The sequence below is a fragment of the Sturnus vulgaris genome, chromosome 21, assembly GCF_052056855.1.
Source record: "Sturnus vulgaris isolate bStuVul1 chromosome 21, bStuVul1.hap1, whole genome shotgun sequence".
NCBI lineage: Eukaryota > Metazoa > Chordata > Aves > Passeriformes > Sturnidae > Sturnus > Sturnus vulgaris.
The window spans coordinates 1515238-1532951 of NC_142263.1; the positions used below are offsets into that span (position 1 = coordinate 1515238).

General features: G+C 47.9%; 1 protein-coding gene across 2 annotated transcripts in view; it reads right to left on the reverse strand.

Annotated features, from left to right (window-relative positions):
• The window catches only part of AATF (apoptosis antagonizing transcription factor), a 36237-nt gene extending 22800 nt beyond the window's left edge, over window positions 1-13437 (reverse strand). For both annotated transcript variants that reach the window (XM_014881129.2, XM_088176847.1), the window contains exons 1-5: window positions 13334-13437; window positions 11780-11968; window positions 11151-11576; window positions 10427-10564; window positions 148-262 (exon numbers count right to left, since the gene is read on the reverse strand). In XM_014881129.2, the coding sequence (XP_014736615.2) occupies window positions 148-262; window positions 10427-10564; window positions 11151-11576; window positions 11780-11968; window positions 13334-13418 (953 nt within the window). In that variant the 5' untranslated portion in view covers window positions 13419-13437. The remainder of the gene's footprint in view (window positions 1-147; window positions 263-10426; window positions 10565-11150; window positions 11577-11779; window positions 11969-13333) is intronic.
• Between the last annotated feature and the right edge of the window lie 4277 nt (window positions 13438-17714).

The following is a 17714-nucleotide window of genomic DNA, read 5'->3' on the forward strand; positions in this document are numbered from 1 at the left end:
AAGGAATTCAAATAACAGAGTGTCTGTCACCCAGACACAGCAGCAACTGAGAGAGCAGCAGGGTGAGGGTGGTCAGGAGGGCTGGGCTTTGTCCTGTTTGCTGGAGACCAAAGGGTTCAGAAAGATCCTCTCTCTTTTTGCATTTACCTCTCAGTTTTTGCTTGCTTTCCATCCACAAGATGCCTGGTGCCTGGGTACTGATAAAGCAGCTCATCCTGAAGCTCCACCAGCACTTTCAGCAAAGCCCCCAGGGCTTTACAACCTGCAGAGCAAGAGACACAAGATCTGATCTGTGGGGGAAACTTTAAACCGTGACCTGGCGAGTTTAATGAGAAGATTCTGATCAGAAAAGCAGAACTGCAGGCCCAGAGATCCTCAGGAAGAGAGAAAGGCAAGAGTAGATGGGGTGGAGGGGTGTAAATTGATCAATACAAGGTGTGAATGTGATTTTGATTGGGAGAGCAGTGGCACTCCAGGGTGTTGGCACACACAGATCCTGAAGGGAGACGTGATGCTGTGTATCCAAAGGCTTTTGCAGCTGACAGGTTTCCTGTATCCATGCACTGCCTGTTCCAGTGGCTGTGGCTTCTGCAAGGACAAACAGCTCCAGCTGACTGTGGGACAGGTTACCTGCACACTGCCACAGCATCTGCTCTTCAAAAATAGTTCTTTTGTGCCAGCCAACAAGCCTCCCTGCAGAACTCTCTGATAGAAAACAACACAAATTGTCCCTTTGCACACTCATCTCAGGGTCAGCTCTCCCAGGTGAAACACTTGGCACACCCCTACCCAAAAACCTGAACTCTGGCTGGCAGAGCACGTGGGTTTGTGTGAGAGCAGGAGCTGGGAGCTCCCCCAGAGCTTCCCCTGCTGCTTCTCTGCCAGTGGGGCTGCTCTGCTCAACTCCCCGACCTCCCTTTGCATTTGGCACAAAAAGAACGGGGAGAATTTTTCCCCCACTCCATTTTTTTCTTCATTTCTTCTTTTCAGTGGGGGACACAGAGATCATGGCTAGAGTGAACAGCAAATCTTCCTCAGGCAGACAGAGGCAGAAATCAGCCCAGACACTCAGAGGTCTCAATCTCCCACTGTTCCCACTGTGATATTGCTCAGCTGTCACCACCTCCAGATAAATTATGGCCTGACCTCAGTAACAGCAATGTCAAGGAGAAGATGCTTTAAGATTTTTGTTGCAGATCAGCTGTTGGACTCGCTCTCCCTGAGCCATGGCTCACTGTAGATACACTCTGACAACTGCTCTCTATAAACCTATTAACGGATTAGGTTTGCTGCACTTGTAAATCAGACGTGTGTGAGCATCAAAACAATTCCAGCAGACAAACAGACAAAAGCCCAAAAAAATGCATTTGCTGTAGGTGTCTGCAGCCAAAGCATCACTTGCAGGAGCCAGGTGCCCCCACCCTAGCCCGAGTGCAGAGCTTACACCAGCAAAATCCTTCCTGCTGCCTGCAACACAGCCAAACGTCCCCAGAGCTTCCCAAACTGTTTATTTTCTCCCTGCTGCCTCTCCTCCAGCAGCAGTGCTAATGCACCCCAGGCAGCTTTGATCCTGCCAATTACAACTGGAGTAGCACTCCAGCCCTTCTGGGGTATAGCAGGGCCACGTTGAGCAGGCAAGGAAATAAAGACAGGCTCGAGCTGCCCCAGGCTATGAGATACAGACCCCAGCAGAAGTGGGGCTGGGGAGCAATTTTATTTGGACTGAAGGGGCTGGAGAGGACAGGGAAGACAATGACCCTGTGTCTAACCAGGTAGGAGGGCTAATTATTCCAGGCAGTGGCTTCATCAGGAGCCTCTTACAGCTGGGTGATTTCCCTGTTCTCAGTTCTTGTGCATTTAATAGCATTATTGGATGGCATTCTCACTTCTACTGTTGGCTGCTTAAGTGTGCTGTAAACTCAACTTCAGCAGCCAAGTGTCACCCTCCTCTGCTCTCTCCCCATCTAGCCCTGCCCTATCCATTTCACATTTAATTCCAGAAGGGGCTGTTTTCTTCCCAGCCTCCTCTTCATCTCCTCTTCCCTCTGAAGCCCTTGTCTGCCTTTACACTGCCTGCTTTGGGGCAGAGCCTGGCCCCATTTGTGAGTGAAGGCAGCACAAACCCAACCTGGATGCAAACTGGGTCATTTTGAAAGGAGGCTGGACACTGACTGACCCTCCTACCCCCGGCAGGATTTCTGTAATGCTGCTCCTTGTCTGACAACAAATGTGCTTGGAGCATAACCTCCAGCTCAGATAGGACTCAGAGTAAGTGATGAGACACTACCTTGGAAGAGTCACTTTTAAGAGTCCACAGAAACCCCTTCATTTTGTGCCTAGGAGGGAAAAAAGTTGTTCCAGATCCAGCAGGCAGCAGATCAATCCACCCAGAACGCTGGGAGCCAGCACCAGTAAATCAAAGTGTGCCTTTCTCTCAGTACTCCTCATGTCCTCATTCTATCCAGCCCTGCAGCCAGGCTGGAAGCAGCCCTGGAGTATTTAGCTCCATTCAGGGATAGCAGTGCCATGGATCAAAGTGTCAGGAGACCCACCCGAGATGAAACCCATCCTGCTGCTCTCAACCCACCCCAAATCAATTCTGGCAGTGCCAGTGGACAAACTGGAGTGAGGGGGAGCAGGCTGCAGGGACTGACCCCAGAGCTGCCATGGATCCCATGCACTGCCCATGGGGCTGGGCTCCAGGCCCAGCATTCCCACCCAGGAACAGCCCTGAACTCCTTTCCATGACCTCTAAAGACAGGCTCACCCTTCACCCTCCCAAGCAGCTGCACACAGGGACACTGAATCCATGGAAAAACCTTCCTGGGATGCATCAGGAACCACCACCTGCCCAGTACACAGCTCCACTCCAGAGCCCATGCCAGCACTGGAAATTAAAGACTTTTTCTCCTCAATTAAATCTGAGGCTCTGGCAGCACTGGAATATCACAGGCACACAAAGCTTTCCATTCTCCCTGCACCTCCACAGGCTTGGGAAATGCTCACACAGAAAAGCTGGAGCAATGCTGGCACTGCACGAGGGGATGCAGAGCAAAAGCTGAGCTGCACAATATTGGGAGTGCTCCCCTGCCTCCACAGAGAGTCCCCAGGGAGCCCCTGTGTCCCCACCAGGCAGGCCAAAGGGAGGAGAGGAATCCAAGCCCTGATTCCAATGGCTGCACACGGTGAGAAGCATCTCCACCTGGTACACAGCTTTATCCCAGCACTGATGCACAGGGGGAATCTTCCCTCCCTTCAAAGGGCTGTGGGACAGGAGTTAAACTCCAGGTCAAAATGGCCCTCGAAGAGCTGGCCCTGGAACAATGCTCCCCATTCACATCCAGCAGCCAGCCACTTGCACTCGTCATCCCCAGCAATTAATCCCCCACCAAACACGTTTGATTAAATCTTTTCAAGCAAATCCTTTGCTTTGCTTTTGTTAGTTCACTTCTTGTCAACATCTATTAAAATATGCCTTTAATTCTCCCACAATCTTAAAAAACACCGATTCCACTGTCTTCAACTTTAATCAACTGTATGGCCGGCATTTTTCATTTCATAATAATGTGCTGTTTGGAATTCAAGAGGCAGGCTCAACATCAATCATTCGGCAAGAATTTTTCCACTGCAATAAATATGCAAATGAGGAAAGCCAGTCAGTCGTATTTCAGGCCCGACTTGCTAGTGTTTTAAAAAAGACACAAATTTATTAATTGCCGTTGGCCAGCGGAATCCTATTACTTTGGGCATTGATTACAAAGCTGTGTGAGTGATTATTGTGCAACTCGCAGGCTATCCAGGCATGAGGAAAAATTATTAAAGCAAGGCAGAGATTATCAACTCAGAATAACAATAAGCCTTAACATTTTAGGCCTCTAACTTCTTCAACAAAGAATTACGCCGCAGCTCCAGTGTATCGTAATTCTGAAGTCTGTCAGTATTACTTTTGGAGCTTGCTCTGTATTCCCAGCAGCAGGAAAAGGCAGGGGAATTCCTCCAGGTGTGTCACATCCCAGACATGGGGGCTGTGGACAGAAGCTTGGATTTAATTCTCAGTGTGGAAGGAACAAGGTGGGGTTGGCAGGATCACAGCGGCTCCAGCCTGGCACCCCCGAGGGTCCCAAACCAACGTGGCACAGAAAGAAAAGAAATAATTCTGTTTGGTGAGCCTCAGACAGGAGCTCCAAGAGCCAGCCCAGACTCAGTGCTAGGCTAAAGGTGATTTTTTTTACAGGTGGTGTGGTTACATTCCCATTTCTCACAGCCTTCAGCACAAAGCACTGGGAAATCTGTCCAAATTTAGGAAGTGATGGGAGCAGCACTCCTTTCATGCTTCCCAAAACAGTGAGTTTGGGGAATTTTACCAAATGACAATAGGAAAAGGCTTGACTTTGCTGCTGACAGCAAAGCTCTGCTCCACACCCGAGCCCAGTTTGCTGGTTCCATTGGAATGCAAATGATGCAAGAGCCTTTGCAGAAGGGAAAATTGTCTTCCCTGGGCACAAAGAGCCAGGGCTGCACCCCCTTCCCACAGCAGTGCTCCCAAGGAGTTCCAGAACAGCCTCAATTTAGCCCTTTCACTCCAATATTACTGCATCTGACAGGGAGGACAACAGCATCAGACACAGATGAGCTTGCTAAAAGTAAAGAAAATAACTGGATTCAACAACAGAATAAAGGCTGGGTATTCAGGGGTTTATTAGAGGGGACTGGGGGAGGGGGGAAAGCTGAGGAGGAGAGAAAGAGAAACACTTCCATGAAGTTCATGCTCTGCTGATTCGCCTCAACCATCATCTTTTGATATCAGCCCAAACCAGGGAGGGGATGGGGCTGGAAAAAAAATGAGATTTATAAAAACTGATGCTTTCCATTACTGGAAATGCAAAGAAGCTGACAGCACACATTCCTGCCTCTGCCAGCCTGGAGTCCCCAAGTACATGGGGCAAGGAGGAGAAAGGAAGAGGAAATGTGAAATTTCATAGTTATATCTGGATATTAAGGCCAGAAGGGAACATTAGCCCAGACTGACCTCCTCACATAATACCAGGCCATTAATTATATTTATCAAGACAAGCCCTGAGTTTCCATCTCAAGGTACCCAGTTGCCAATTAATCCCAGTTAGTTGACATTTGCACACGCTTGTCTGGACATTTTTAAAGCCTTTGTTTCCCTGCATCTTGTTTGTGCAGTACACAGACTAACATGCACAAATATTTAGCTAAATTCAGTTTAATTAGCTATTAATCTTGAGAAACTCAAGTGTAGGCAAAGCTGTCTGAGTGTGGTGTAATCCCATGGGCTGGATCAGGTCACCAACCAGGGACTGTCCCAGCATTTCCTGCACTAAAATTTCAGGCAGATTTCAAATCAATCTCAAACATCACCACTGAAAAACACACATGGCTATGGAGAGCACCTCTAGAATAATTTTATCACACCTATACGTGAAAAGGAGACAACAATTCTGCTCAAAAATACTGAATAACCACAAGCTAAAAGCCTTGGCACTCCCTGAGGGAGGGCAAGAGTTTTTTTTCTGAAAACAGCCCAAAATTGCATGTTAAACAAAGGCCCTGCATTTCTCCACTACCTCCCACACAGAATTCCTGAACAAATCACAGACAGGAATGACAAACCACAAAATATCTTCCTGGTTCCTCTCACAGCCCAAATTCTGCACATGCCCAAAACAATCACGGATTTCATGACCCAACTTCACATTCACACAGAACAGCAGAGCTCCAGACTGAGCCCAGGGTCTTTTGGGAGGCCTCTCCCCTCTCACTGTGCATATTGCACAGAATTTAGGAAAAAAAAAAAAAAAACAAAAAGGATCTGATTCATTCGTTTCTTTCAGCTGAGAGAAGAGGCTTCATTAATGTCAACAGGCTTTGGCTCAGTCCCAAAAGGAGCTGAACAGATTCTCCACGAGATCAGAGAGGAGAGGTGAAATTTGGGGACACCTGCATCCACATCCATTTAAATCACATCCAACCCTGCAGGAACTGACAGGGCCAATGCTTTTTGTATTCATAAAGTGTCCAGACTAATACAATTCAATTAAAATGAACTACCAGTTTTAAGTGGGCTAGATCTGATCACAATAATTTACACTCAGGCTTGAAACCCAGTTCTGCTGTCACACATTTGTGCAGGCTCCCAGTAAAATCTTCAAAGCAAGAATATATTTAAGTCCATGATCTTGCCTAGCACCAATTAATCCTGTAACTGCTCTATGCCTCTGGAACTGTGTAATCTGCCTGTGCCTCGGTTCCTCCCCCTCCCTGGGACACTCACCCTGCTCTGCATTAATGCATTCACATCTCCAGATGGAGGTGGGGATATACTGGAGTTCTAAAACACATCCAGGAATAGAGGTGAGAACAAAATGACGAGGGAGCTGTTGGCTGCTGAGTCCTGCAGGTTTCCCTGAAAAATCCCAAGCCTGTGCCAGTAAATCCCATTTCATCAGAGAGCTGCTCCCTACTCAGGTGTGCCCAGGTGAGGGGCATTTCCAGGCACATCCCCTCTCCCAGAAACAGGAACAGCTTCTCTGGCACCTACAGCAGACTGGATTTCATCCAAAATTAGTCCCTGCTTAATCAGGGTCTTCAACACGACTTACCTGGATGTTGTGGAGGGTGTAAAAATATTATTTTAAAGACTGGGATTAAGAGAGCCCAACAAAAGTCCTCATTAAAAAGACACTGAGAACACACTCATACACTAACCAGAGACTCAACAGAATTTTTATCTTCTCTCAAATGTCAAAATATTGCAGAACCAATCCAGAAGAAAATGAAGATATTCAGTGTGAAGCATTCAGAGAGAAAGGTCTAAATGTGCTGTTCAGTCCCAAACCACAGAATTTGTTATGGGACCAGCTCAGGGAATTATTCCAGATGGGAGCAGAGTTCTTCCCCAGCACACTCACCACAAATTTCCACCCCAGAAACAGCCATGCCTGGGTCACTCAAAGTTTTAGGAACAAAACTCCAACAAGTTAATTTTCCAGAAAACAACAAAGCCCTGTGGTTTTGTTTTGTTTTGTTTTTATCTGATTCACTTTATTCAGGTTTATTTCATTACTGATCACAAACCTTGGTGAAACTTCACCACAGCTCTCCAAAGTGTAAGTAAGTCAATTAATTGTTGTCCAAATAAGTTAATTATTTGTTGTCCCCACTTTTGTTCCTCCACTGAGCAAATCCATCCCCACACACCCTGCATATCTACTTTTACCAAACCCACTATTTCCTCTATATCTTAAAATTATCTGTAGCTTATGCTGAAATAGAAATGTGGGATTCTGGTATTTTCTCTTAATCCACTGACAGATGGAGTCAAAGGTTTAAAAAAACCTAAAAACCTCACAAAAATGCAGTGAGCAGTTTAACATTTCAGGGACCTTCTGAAGCACAGCCACTTGTCCCTTTAAAGTTCTGTCATTTCCATCAATTTTTGGCAAAAAAACTTCCTCACCTGGGTTTCTGTACATTCTTAACTCATCTCACCAACTATAAAGTGAAAATAACAATCTGCTATTTAAAAGCTATAATTCCCAGCTCTTTTTGAAAAGCATAAAGTACTACTCAGTGAAAGGTTCCCAGTTTTGTATTTTTAACTAGAATTAGAAAGAAAAAAGCTACAGGCCCGTACTGAGAAGCTCAGGGCCTTGAAGGATGAAGAGATTTAATTCCTTAAGCCCTTGTTACCTCCTTGTCCCTCAATTATTTGTGGGTTTTTCTGTCACTCTATCAAGCTTTAACACAACAAGCCCCAAACCCTGGAATTGTTTAATTCCTCACACTGGATGTGGTTCCACCAACGTTCACCCCACCTCTACTTTGGCAATTCCTTGCCCTTGAGGTGATTTTTGGAGACAATTTCAGGAGATCTCCTTCCAAGCTCCCAGCAGAGAAAAATCTGAGTGGCAGGCCTGCAATCTGTGCAGCCCCAGCACAGAAACTTGCACCTTGCACTCCTTTTCTATGTAAATAATGCAGGGATCCTGCGGGAACATGCCAGGGATTGGAATTTTTAATTAATGGGTCTCTTTAATGTGCAAATCAGGAGCAGATTGCAAATTCTGACTCGCATTGATTATGAAAAAACATTAATTGAACGTGCAAGACCCCAAACAGAGGCAACATCTCAAGGCCTGGACCAGACTGGAAGATGCAGTGCAGGGGAATACAAATCTGTCCTGGGGAAAGTGCCCAGTGCAGGCAGCAGCACCTTGGAATTGTGAGCTGGGAGGGTTTGTGTGAGCAGGGCATTAAATCCTGGATGTTTGTGCTGCTTTCAGGGCTCAGCCACTCTGATCTCAGCACTAAAAAACCATCCTGACTTTCTCAGTGGGTGCAAAACAGGAATAAACAGGAGCTCCACCACCACGGTTCGGTCTCCTATTTGTATGTAAAAAGGGTGACAGAAAAAAAAAAAAATCTGGAATATAATTAAAGATTAAAAAAAATAATAATAAAAATAGGGGAATAAAAAGTAAGACAGCACAAACAAAGCAATGCTGTCTCTTTAAACAGAAATTCATCCTATATAAATTATGGCCATAAACTTTTCCTGCAGTGCAGCCTAATTAATTCTTGTTCTATACACAAAGGGAAATGCTGGGTGACAAATGGGTGTGAAGCCTGAAAGCTGCCAGGTCTGCAAAACATTTTCTACTTCAATTTATAAGCAATTTTGCAGTAAATCATCTACCAGAACCTGAGATCTTAGGAATCTAAGGTTGTCCAAAGCACGTTGTAACATTAAAAAAAAAAAAAAAAAATCATAAAAGATTATAAAAATAATAAATTTAAACACTTTTGGTTTTGTAACCTCTGGTCTCAAAATCTGGAAAATGAGCATGACCTTGCCATTTTCACCCAGGTTTGGCTTTAAAACTGCAAATGGATGGAGAATTGCTGTCTACTCTTTAACACAATTACACTCCCAGCCCTTAGGGAATTCCAGCACCACAACAGGGCTGTCCTCAGTAGGAGATAACCAAGAGGAAAACACACACAGGACCATTTTCCAATTCAAAAAATTCAATCTTCCTCTGAGCACAGAGCAGAAACTTCATGAGAAATGGAAAGATTTGGGGAAAATTGCTGGAAACACTCTTGTCCAGGAGCTCTGAGAGCACTGGGAGCCTCCTGACTTCAGCATCTTGCAGGCTTCCCCCAGAATTTGGGATTTTGGCACTAAGTCTTTTATGCCACTGGAACCCCAAATCATTCCCTCCTGTTCAATGAGGATGATGAAAACGTGCCAGATTTATTTGGTGGGTTTGGACAGAAGTGCTGAGGCTTCCCTGCAAGGAGAGCATCATCCAGGCCAAAACAGAGGCTGTGTCCTGATCATCCCAAATCCTGCCCAAGGATGAAGTTCATCATGTCCAAGTGTAGCAGCAGAATGTTCCTAAATTCACTATTTCTCATCTGCCAGCCTGAGATTTCCTCTGCTAACACTGCCCAGGTCACTCCAGCTTTATGTTCTGTCTTCAAAGATGAGCAGAGAACACAAAACCAAGCTCTGAGGAACATCAGAGTGAGCCCCCACAATTCCCCTGCCCAGATGATGAGGAGGGGACCACTGAGCACTTCTGAGCAGTGGAGTTCCCCTCAGAGCTCTGCACAGCTGAAGGCTCAGCCTCTGCAGCACTGGGGACATTACACTCCATGTTCTTGGGTGTATTTTGCTTATGGGAAATACCAAAATGTCAAGCATTGTTTCTGTTAAAGGTCTTTAATGATATTGCATCTTAGACCTGTAATGAAACATGGAGCTGGGGCACTTTGTAATGCATCTCATTAAGGACATTAATAACGTGTGTTCTACTGAAAGGTCAGCACAGCATTGGTGGGAGTTTGCCTTTTTGTCCTTAATCACTTCATTTAAAGCAGCAGAGCCAACTCTAAAGCAGGAGGCAGCTCACCTGTAACTGCAGGTAAGCTGACTGCCCTGTCCTGGCAGGGGTAAGGCAGGGGATCACACACAAAACTTGCTGCAGGGCCAAGGATGATGACCCAGAATCTCTCTCCCTATTCATTCACCTCCAGGCCAGAAAAAAAGGTGTCCAAATATAAAAATTAAACAGATTTATACAAACCTAAAGCCCAATACTTTGCACTCACCAACTGGAGCCTGCATGTTATGATTTCATATTGGATAATCTATTACAGAGCTCATCATTAGCAAGGATTTCAGGAATAAACAGATGAAGCAGCTCCATGCTGGAATTCATCTGCACAGACCCTCCTTTGGGCTGCATTACTCCTGCTTTGGGTAAACTTTTGCATTCATTGGCCCAGCACAAAATCGGTGTCTCTGGACAAAGCATCCCAGCTCTGCACTGAACAGCAATAAGCAATTGTTTATAAGAGTCTGAGCAAAGGAGAAAGATTAAAAGGCTCTTACAGTTCTCCACAGCGTTGTCAAACTCCTGTCCCCCCTCCTTCCTGAACCTGGGGTAGGTGTCTGGCTGGGGCAGCCTGTTGGCAGTCACGAGCACCTTCTGCATCTTGATCCTCCCTTCCATCAGCTGATCCCACAGGGCTTCACAACAAAAAGGAAAGAAAAGAATCGGTCAGCAAGACAAAGCACTTGTTCCTCCTGAAGGACCTGACAGCTCAGGCCCTCTCTGGGCTGCACTACTCCTGCTCAGGGCAGTCCTGGCATGCACTGACCAGCACAAAATGGGTGCCACAAGTTGTCTCTGCACAAAGCAAACCCCAGCTGCAACTCTGTGACCCACAGATCAAACATGCCTTTGCTTTAGTGTTTCAAAGGACAGTCTGCACACAGAGGTTTGATAGTTTAACTCTCAGACAGGAAGAAATGGCATTTTGGGAGTTACATTTTGGAAAGAAACAAAGTGATCACAGCAGGAGCAGTGCAGGAAGTTCCCAAACCCAATGGTCCCATGAGGATATTCAGCACTGGCTCAGTTAAGCTGATAAATACACTTCACATCATGAGCTGTTACAGCAGCAGTGACACCAGATGTGGCACAACATCTGCACACACCCGGGGCTGCTGCAGCATGCACAAGCAGGGTGCTGACAGCACCTCCCCATGCTGAGGGGCTTCCAGCATGGCTGCTTTTACACTGCCAGCAAACACACAGCAAACATGCACAAACCTAGCTGGTTCCTCACTGCTTTGCCCTTCTCCACTTCTGCAGACTCCTGTCCCCTGGAGAAGGTCAGCACTCCCCCATCATCTTCGCTCTCTTTGGTTTCTTTTCCATCATCGTGGTTTTCACTCCCAAATTCCTCCTCCTCCTCACTTCCTTCTTCCATGTCAGCATCATCCTCATCTTCATCCTCCCCTTCACTGCTCCCTGCATCGTCCATCCCCTCTGTAAACTTCTCCAAGTCTGTGATATTCTGGAAGCTGAACTTTGGTGCCTTGTTCTGGTCAGGCTGCTCCTCCTCTTCATCATCCTCCAAGTCATCCTCCTGCTCACTGCCAGCACTGCTGGGCTTCTCTTTGGCCTTAGAGCCAACACTGTCCTCCTCTTCTGAGCCTTCAGTGTCACTGTACCAGTCATCCAACCCATCTTCAGCTAATAAATGAGAGAAAAAAAGTTATCTACTTAGCAGAACAATTCTTCAGCAGCAGCTCAGGTTTGGGCTACATGATGTCCAACTTAATTCTAGCTGTTCCTTGCCCTGCAAAGGGCCCTGAGGTTTGCCATGCTCAGTCATGTGCTGACATCATGGTTTGCCAGCAAAAAGGGAGGAAAAAAAAAAAAAAGAGATTTCTTACCAGATCCTTCTTCAGATAGAGCTTCTCCCCAGAGCTCTTCCTGCAAAGCTTTCCGAGATGTGGCTTTTCCACTGTACCTCTTATCAGCTTCCAGGAGAGAGGCTGAAGCTCTTTTCCTGATATTGCCAACAGGCAAAATGTCATCCGTGGTTTCATCCTCAAATCTGTCAATCACTTTAGCAACTGTAGCTGTTGGGGAAAAAAAAAAAAAAAAAAAAAAAGGGAAGAGGTGAAACTGAACTGAATTGCAGTCTGGAAGGAGCCCTGGGAAGCTCCTCATGACATGCACTACAGAGGGTAACAGGAACTTTGAAATGCACAGGGAAGGCTCACAAATAATTTCCTGGAAGGGGGAAAGGTTCCTGCAGGAAGCAGAACACGAACTAAGCATATCCAGGCCCTCCCAAGGATGCAGGAGGGTCTCTGGGAAGTTCAGCCCTTCGTGTGGAGGAGGACTCTGCAAAGCTGCAATGCCTTCCCTCACTTCATGCTTGCAGATTAAAAGAGGAAAACTCCAATTCAGATGCACTTCAGCCACTTGCTACATACACAAGCCACACAAACACAAAAATTCACTGTGGTTATTGCCCTCCTTCTTCCCCATCTTCTCCAGGACACAGAGCAGAGCAGTCCAGCCCAGAGAACAAATCCCAGCAACCTCCCTCCCTGCTTTCATTCATGTGCAAGGCACCCTGTGCCGAATTACAGGGTTAGCTCTGAGACTCAAATAATCGCTGAGTGCTCTTAATGTGTGTTTGGAAATGTTGATGCCTCACTTGGAGTGTTTGTTAAAGGCAAAAGGGGGCTAAAAAGTCCCCTGCTCATAACCAAAGCAACAAAATGTGCTCTTAGTACAGTTCTTCCAGCCAGCAGGGGATGACAAAATGCTGGGCAACAAGGAAGGGCAGAGGCAGAGCCTTCCAGCGATCTCCTGGAATCCTCAGTCCTGGCACCAGCACAGGATGAAGCTCTCCCCAGAGCAGCTGTGGCTGCCCCTGGATCCCTGGCAGTGCCCAAGGCCAGGCTGGATGGATTTGGAGCAGCCTGGGACAGTGGAAGTTGTCCCTGCCCATGGCAGGGGTGGCACTGGGTGGGCTCTGAGATCCCTCCCAACCCAAACCAGTCTGGGGTTCTGCCAAGTCTGGAATAAAATTATGGTTACTAAAACGGGAAAACTCCTCTGCTGACCACGGTAACCTCCTCGGTGGTCATTAAGACGTTTTTTACAAGGCATCACTTCTCTCACACAGCCTGTAGAAAAGAACCAGGCTAAGCCCAACACAGGCCAGATCCCGAAGGAGCCCCCAGCCCCAGAGAATCCCGATCCCGGGCGCATCCCCCATCCCACAGGATCCCTGAGATGAACTCGATAGCGGAGATAACCCCGACACAGCCCCGAGATCCCCCCGGGCCGGGGGCACGGCAGAGCCCGATCCCCTCACGCCGCCGCGGCGCCACGTGCGGCCGCTCCGGCAGCGCCCGGGCCGCCCCTGCCGGCCTCTCCCGTCCCCTCCGCCGCAGTGCCAACCCTCCCCTGTCCCGGTCCTCCCGCACCTTCTTCCGCATCGTCCTCGGGGTCCCGCAGGGCGGGCCGGGGGTCCAGCAGCTCCTGCAGCTGCAGCGCCAAGGGCGCCGCCATCTTGGGGGAGCGTGCGGGAGGGCGGGGCGGGGGCGGGGCCAGCGCCGGGGCGGCCCCCGGGGGGCGGGGCCAGAGTGAGGGAACGGGGCGGGGCCTGCGTGAGGGGAGAGCCCGGTGCCGCCGGGATCCAACCGGGAATGAACCCGGGGACACCGGGAATAAACCGGGGTCACATCGGGAATGAACCCGGGTCACACTGGGAATGATCTCGGGATCCAACCGGGAATGAACCTGGGTCACATCGGGAGGGAGCACGGGATCCAGTCGGGAATGAACCGGGGTCACACTGTAAATGAACCCGGGATTCGCCTGGGAATGAGTCCAGGGTCCGACCGGGAATGTGCTCGGGATCTAACCGGGAATGAACCAGGATACAGCCGGAAATGAACCCGGGATCCAACCGGGAATGAAGCCGGGATCCAGTCGGGAATGAACCCGGAATCCAATCCCGGGCCCCCTGCCCGCTGCCTCAGCCCCGTCCGTACCGGGGCATTCCCGGTCCCTGTGGGAATTGGGGTCTCAGGTACGGGATAGCGGCAGCACAGCAGCAAAGTCCCATTAATAATGCACAATATGACAGCTACTGCTTTAAATCAACGCCGAGATTTCTCAGCCTCTCCAGCTGTGCAGAACTGAATTAATCCTTTTCCTGTCCTGTGTTAAATATTCTGGCCTCTGCTGGAGTCCCTCTCACAGCAGTGAGGTCCCAAAGCTGTGATCTCAGGTCAGGCCTCGCACACAGATAGACCCTTACACCTGAGTTACACCTGAATTACACCAGAGGTACACCAGCCACAGGGAATTCAGGGATTTTGGCTCCTGAGGTCAAACTCTGGCCGGGGAGCAGCAGCCAAGTGATGCAGATGTGACCTGCAGAGAGCATTAGCAGGGACGGGTTCCTTGGATTTGCCCTTTGAGCCTCTCCCGGCTCCTTTCTGTGGTTCTAAAGTGGCCCCAAAACTCGAGGAATTGCCTGGAATTGGGGAACAGTAGTGGAGGCTGGCACGGATTTGGTTCCAGCTCAGCCTCTCCAACCCGAGCTGCAGATGTAGGTCTGAGCTCAGACCCCACAATGAGCAGGGGGCTCCACGTTTGGTTTTTCCACACCAGCGCTGGAATTTCCCCAGCGAAGGTTCCAGCAGCCCCCTGTGAACTTGATCCTCATCCCCTTCTTGTCTCCCCTGCCCCCGAGGTGCTTTTAAACGCCAGAAAAGCGAGCAGGAGGTGATTTGAGCTGGGAGAAGAGTGCCGGGATGCAGGCGGATCCATCCCCAGCACGGCTCATGCGGGCGCTTCTCCTACAGAGGGCAGAGGAATATCAGGAATTCCCATCGCCACCAGCCGGGGAGAAACCTGGCAGGCACCGAGAGGGAGCCGGCTGGAAAAACCCAAATATCGCACTCCCCTTGTGTCCCCCCGGCTGGCAGTGGGGACCTTGATGGCATCACACAGCTCGATTTATATAAAAACCAGTATTTACTGAAAACGCACATTTTCACTGCACCCCCCCCCCCAAAACTTTAAATACTCAACAGCATAAAATACAACTCAGTTTTGTATTTATTTTATCACGGCAGGATGGGTGCCTCTAATGCTCTGCATAATGATGGGGGATTGCCCCTGCTCCAGCAATGAGAAATTAAACACTGATTATTTACTTTATTTGTTTGTTTATTTACTAAGACATGGTTTAAAAAAACAGGAAACTTATAAACCAGGAGACATGCACGGTGTATCTTTCCTGGCTTTGCTTCTAGGTTTTCCTTTTTTTTTTTTTCCCCCTCTTTGAGTTTGTTGGTATTTTGTTCGGAGAAGCCACCATAAACAAAGGGAGGAGCCTGGAGAAACAAATCTGTGGAAAATTGAGTAGCAGGAACCAGTGTTTACCTTTGCAGTTACTTCTGAGTAACTAACCTCTCACACAGCCAAAGAACTAAGTGCCAAGACTCCCCTGCATAATTGTATTTTCAAACCTCTGCACTCTTCGAGTGAAAAAGGGATGTTCTCTACCCTCACAAATAATGAATTGCCCTGTTAATGAAGGGAGAGAGGCTTTTAGTGATGGTTAAATAAAATAGACCCAGTAGAATTAATAAAAAATACAAGTGAGTTGCATTAGTCCTTTGGAGTAAAAAATGAGCTCCTTGAAGTCACAGCGTTTTTGATACTCAGGCCACCGAGATCAGGATTTCACCCACTGAGACTAATGGGACAATTGCTCCATATAAATCCCAAACCCAGCAATGCATTCAAATCCACATCCACGCTGCTGTAAACTCAGGGGTCCTGGCAGAGCCCTCCTGTTCCTCTGCTGTGCCACAGCCATCACTCACACCCGTGCAGAACAAAAAGAGTGCTCAGGTGTGGGGCACCCCACACCGCTGGGTCACCCCAACCTGGCTCCCACAGCCACAGGACCTGTTAATTCACAATTTTTCAGGAGGAGATGCAGTCAATGCAAAGCCACATCAAACAGCGACTGCAGCCTATGAAAGTCGGGAATTGTTAAAATATTTCACCCACAGAGTCGCCTTGGCCGCTGTTTATTCTCTCTCCTCTGCCTTTCACTTAGCAGGGTAATTAAATCAGACTCCAGGGCTGGGTTTTAATTTCTGGTTCACATGCCCTCCAACCACGCTGCCGTGCCTGGGACTCAGAATAGAGCAGGGGAATATTTGTACAAAAACTCTATCGATACATTTTCATTTAAGATGCTCATGAAATGCTTTTCATGCCTCACAGTCGGCTCAGAGAAACCCTTGGCCTGTTTAGAAACTCCATCAACCTCACTGACATAATTTCTTTGCCATTTTCCCTCTTAATTTTACTGTTTCATTCACGTGCCTGCTTGCTAAAATGGGAATAACACCCTGAGCACAGAGCAGACAAACAAGGGAACGTGCTGGGCTATAAAAAGGGCTCTGATTTCTCCCACTCAGCGTCTCTTGCTGCCGTACCCGTGGAGCAACTCAGCTTTTGGGGAATTGTCAGATGAGACAGAAGCTTTGGCAGGCCCAGAACCACGGGAATTACCCACCCTGGAGTCGCCTGTGCTGAATTTAATTGAGTTACTTCATCAACAGCAAAATTTGACCCATATACAGAGGGCCTCGTGCTGGCCAAAAATAGCCACGAGCCGGGGCTGGTCTTGCCAATGCTTGGGTGAGCAAATGTCCTTTTCCAAACTGACCTTTATCATTTCAGTCGTGCTACTTCAGTTAAAATTTCCTTTTTAAACCAGCAACATAATTTATCCATGAAAAGGAGAGAAAAAAAGAAGTGAATAAAACTGGGGAGAAGAAGAAAAGAACACAAGCAAACCCCATCCACTAAAACAAATTACATAAAATTTAAATTATGTACATAAAAAACTCTCCTTATAAATATTTATTAGTATTTTTCTTCTGTGCTTTTATTTACTTGAGTACTTCTGCTATTCCTAACCCATCCCTCATTCAAAAAACACAATTGTTTTAAAGATTTTATCAACCCTTAATAGTTCCTACATTGAAAAATAGAAGGAACAGAGTGTGTCTGAAGAGATGCACAGCCCAAAGACGCTTCCAGCAGATAAGAATTTTAAAGGCCACCCAAAGGCAATTTAAAAACTAGACAAAAACTGGTTTTAGAAGGAGCAAAATGTCTGATTTTCAAGCAAAGCACACGTGTGCTGTCCTGTGCACAGCCATGCCAGCACACAGGCAGGCACAAGGGAAGTGTGTGAGCCTCTCCCACGGGCTTCACTCCCAGAAATTCCCCACAGCCCCTGGGAATTCCTCTCACTCTGGGGCTGGGGGATTTTCCAGCCCAGGTTCCAGCCTGTGCTGTGTCCCAATTCTCACACTGTCCAGGGACCCTGCAGACCTGGGCTCCCAGGTGAGCAGAGCCAAGGATTTCCTCCCAAGCCACTGGGACCCCAGCAGCCTCTGAGCAGGGGCAGATTCCTCAGGAAGGGAGCTTGGAATAAAACCAAACAGCAAAAACCTCCCCAGTTCTTACAATTTCCAAACTGTGAGCAGTGCCCGAATGGCACCGAGGCAGAGCTGTCCCTGAATTTGGTGACATCCTGGAGCAGAAGCTGTAGGAGAGCCCAGCCACCCCCTTGTCCCAAGGGCTGCTCCCACAACAAAACCACGAGATGCCAACAAAAAAAACCAACGACTGTGATCCCGTGTGCCAACGGGAACAGCCCTGCAGGGACACCCTGAAAGCGCCCCCAAAACACCACCACTGTTCCAGCAACCCCAGGGACACGGATTTAGAAATTTGGAGGCCACCTCAGCACAAGGCCACATT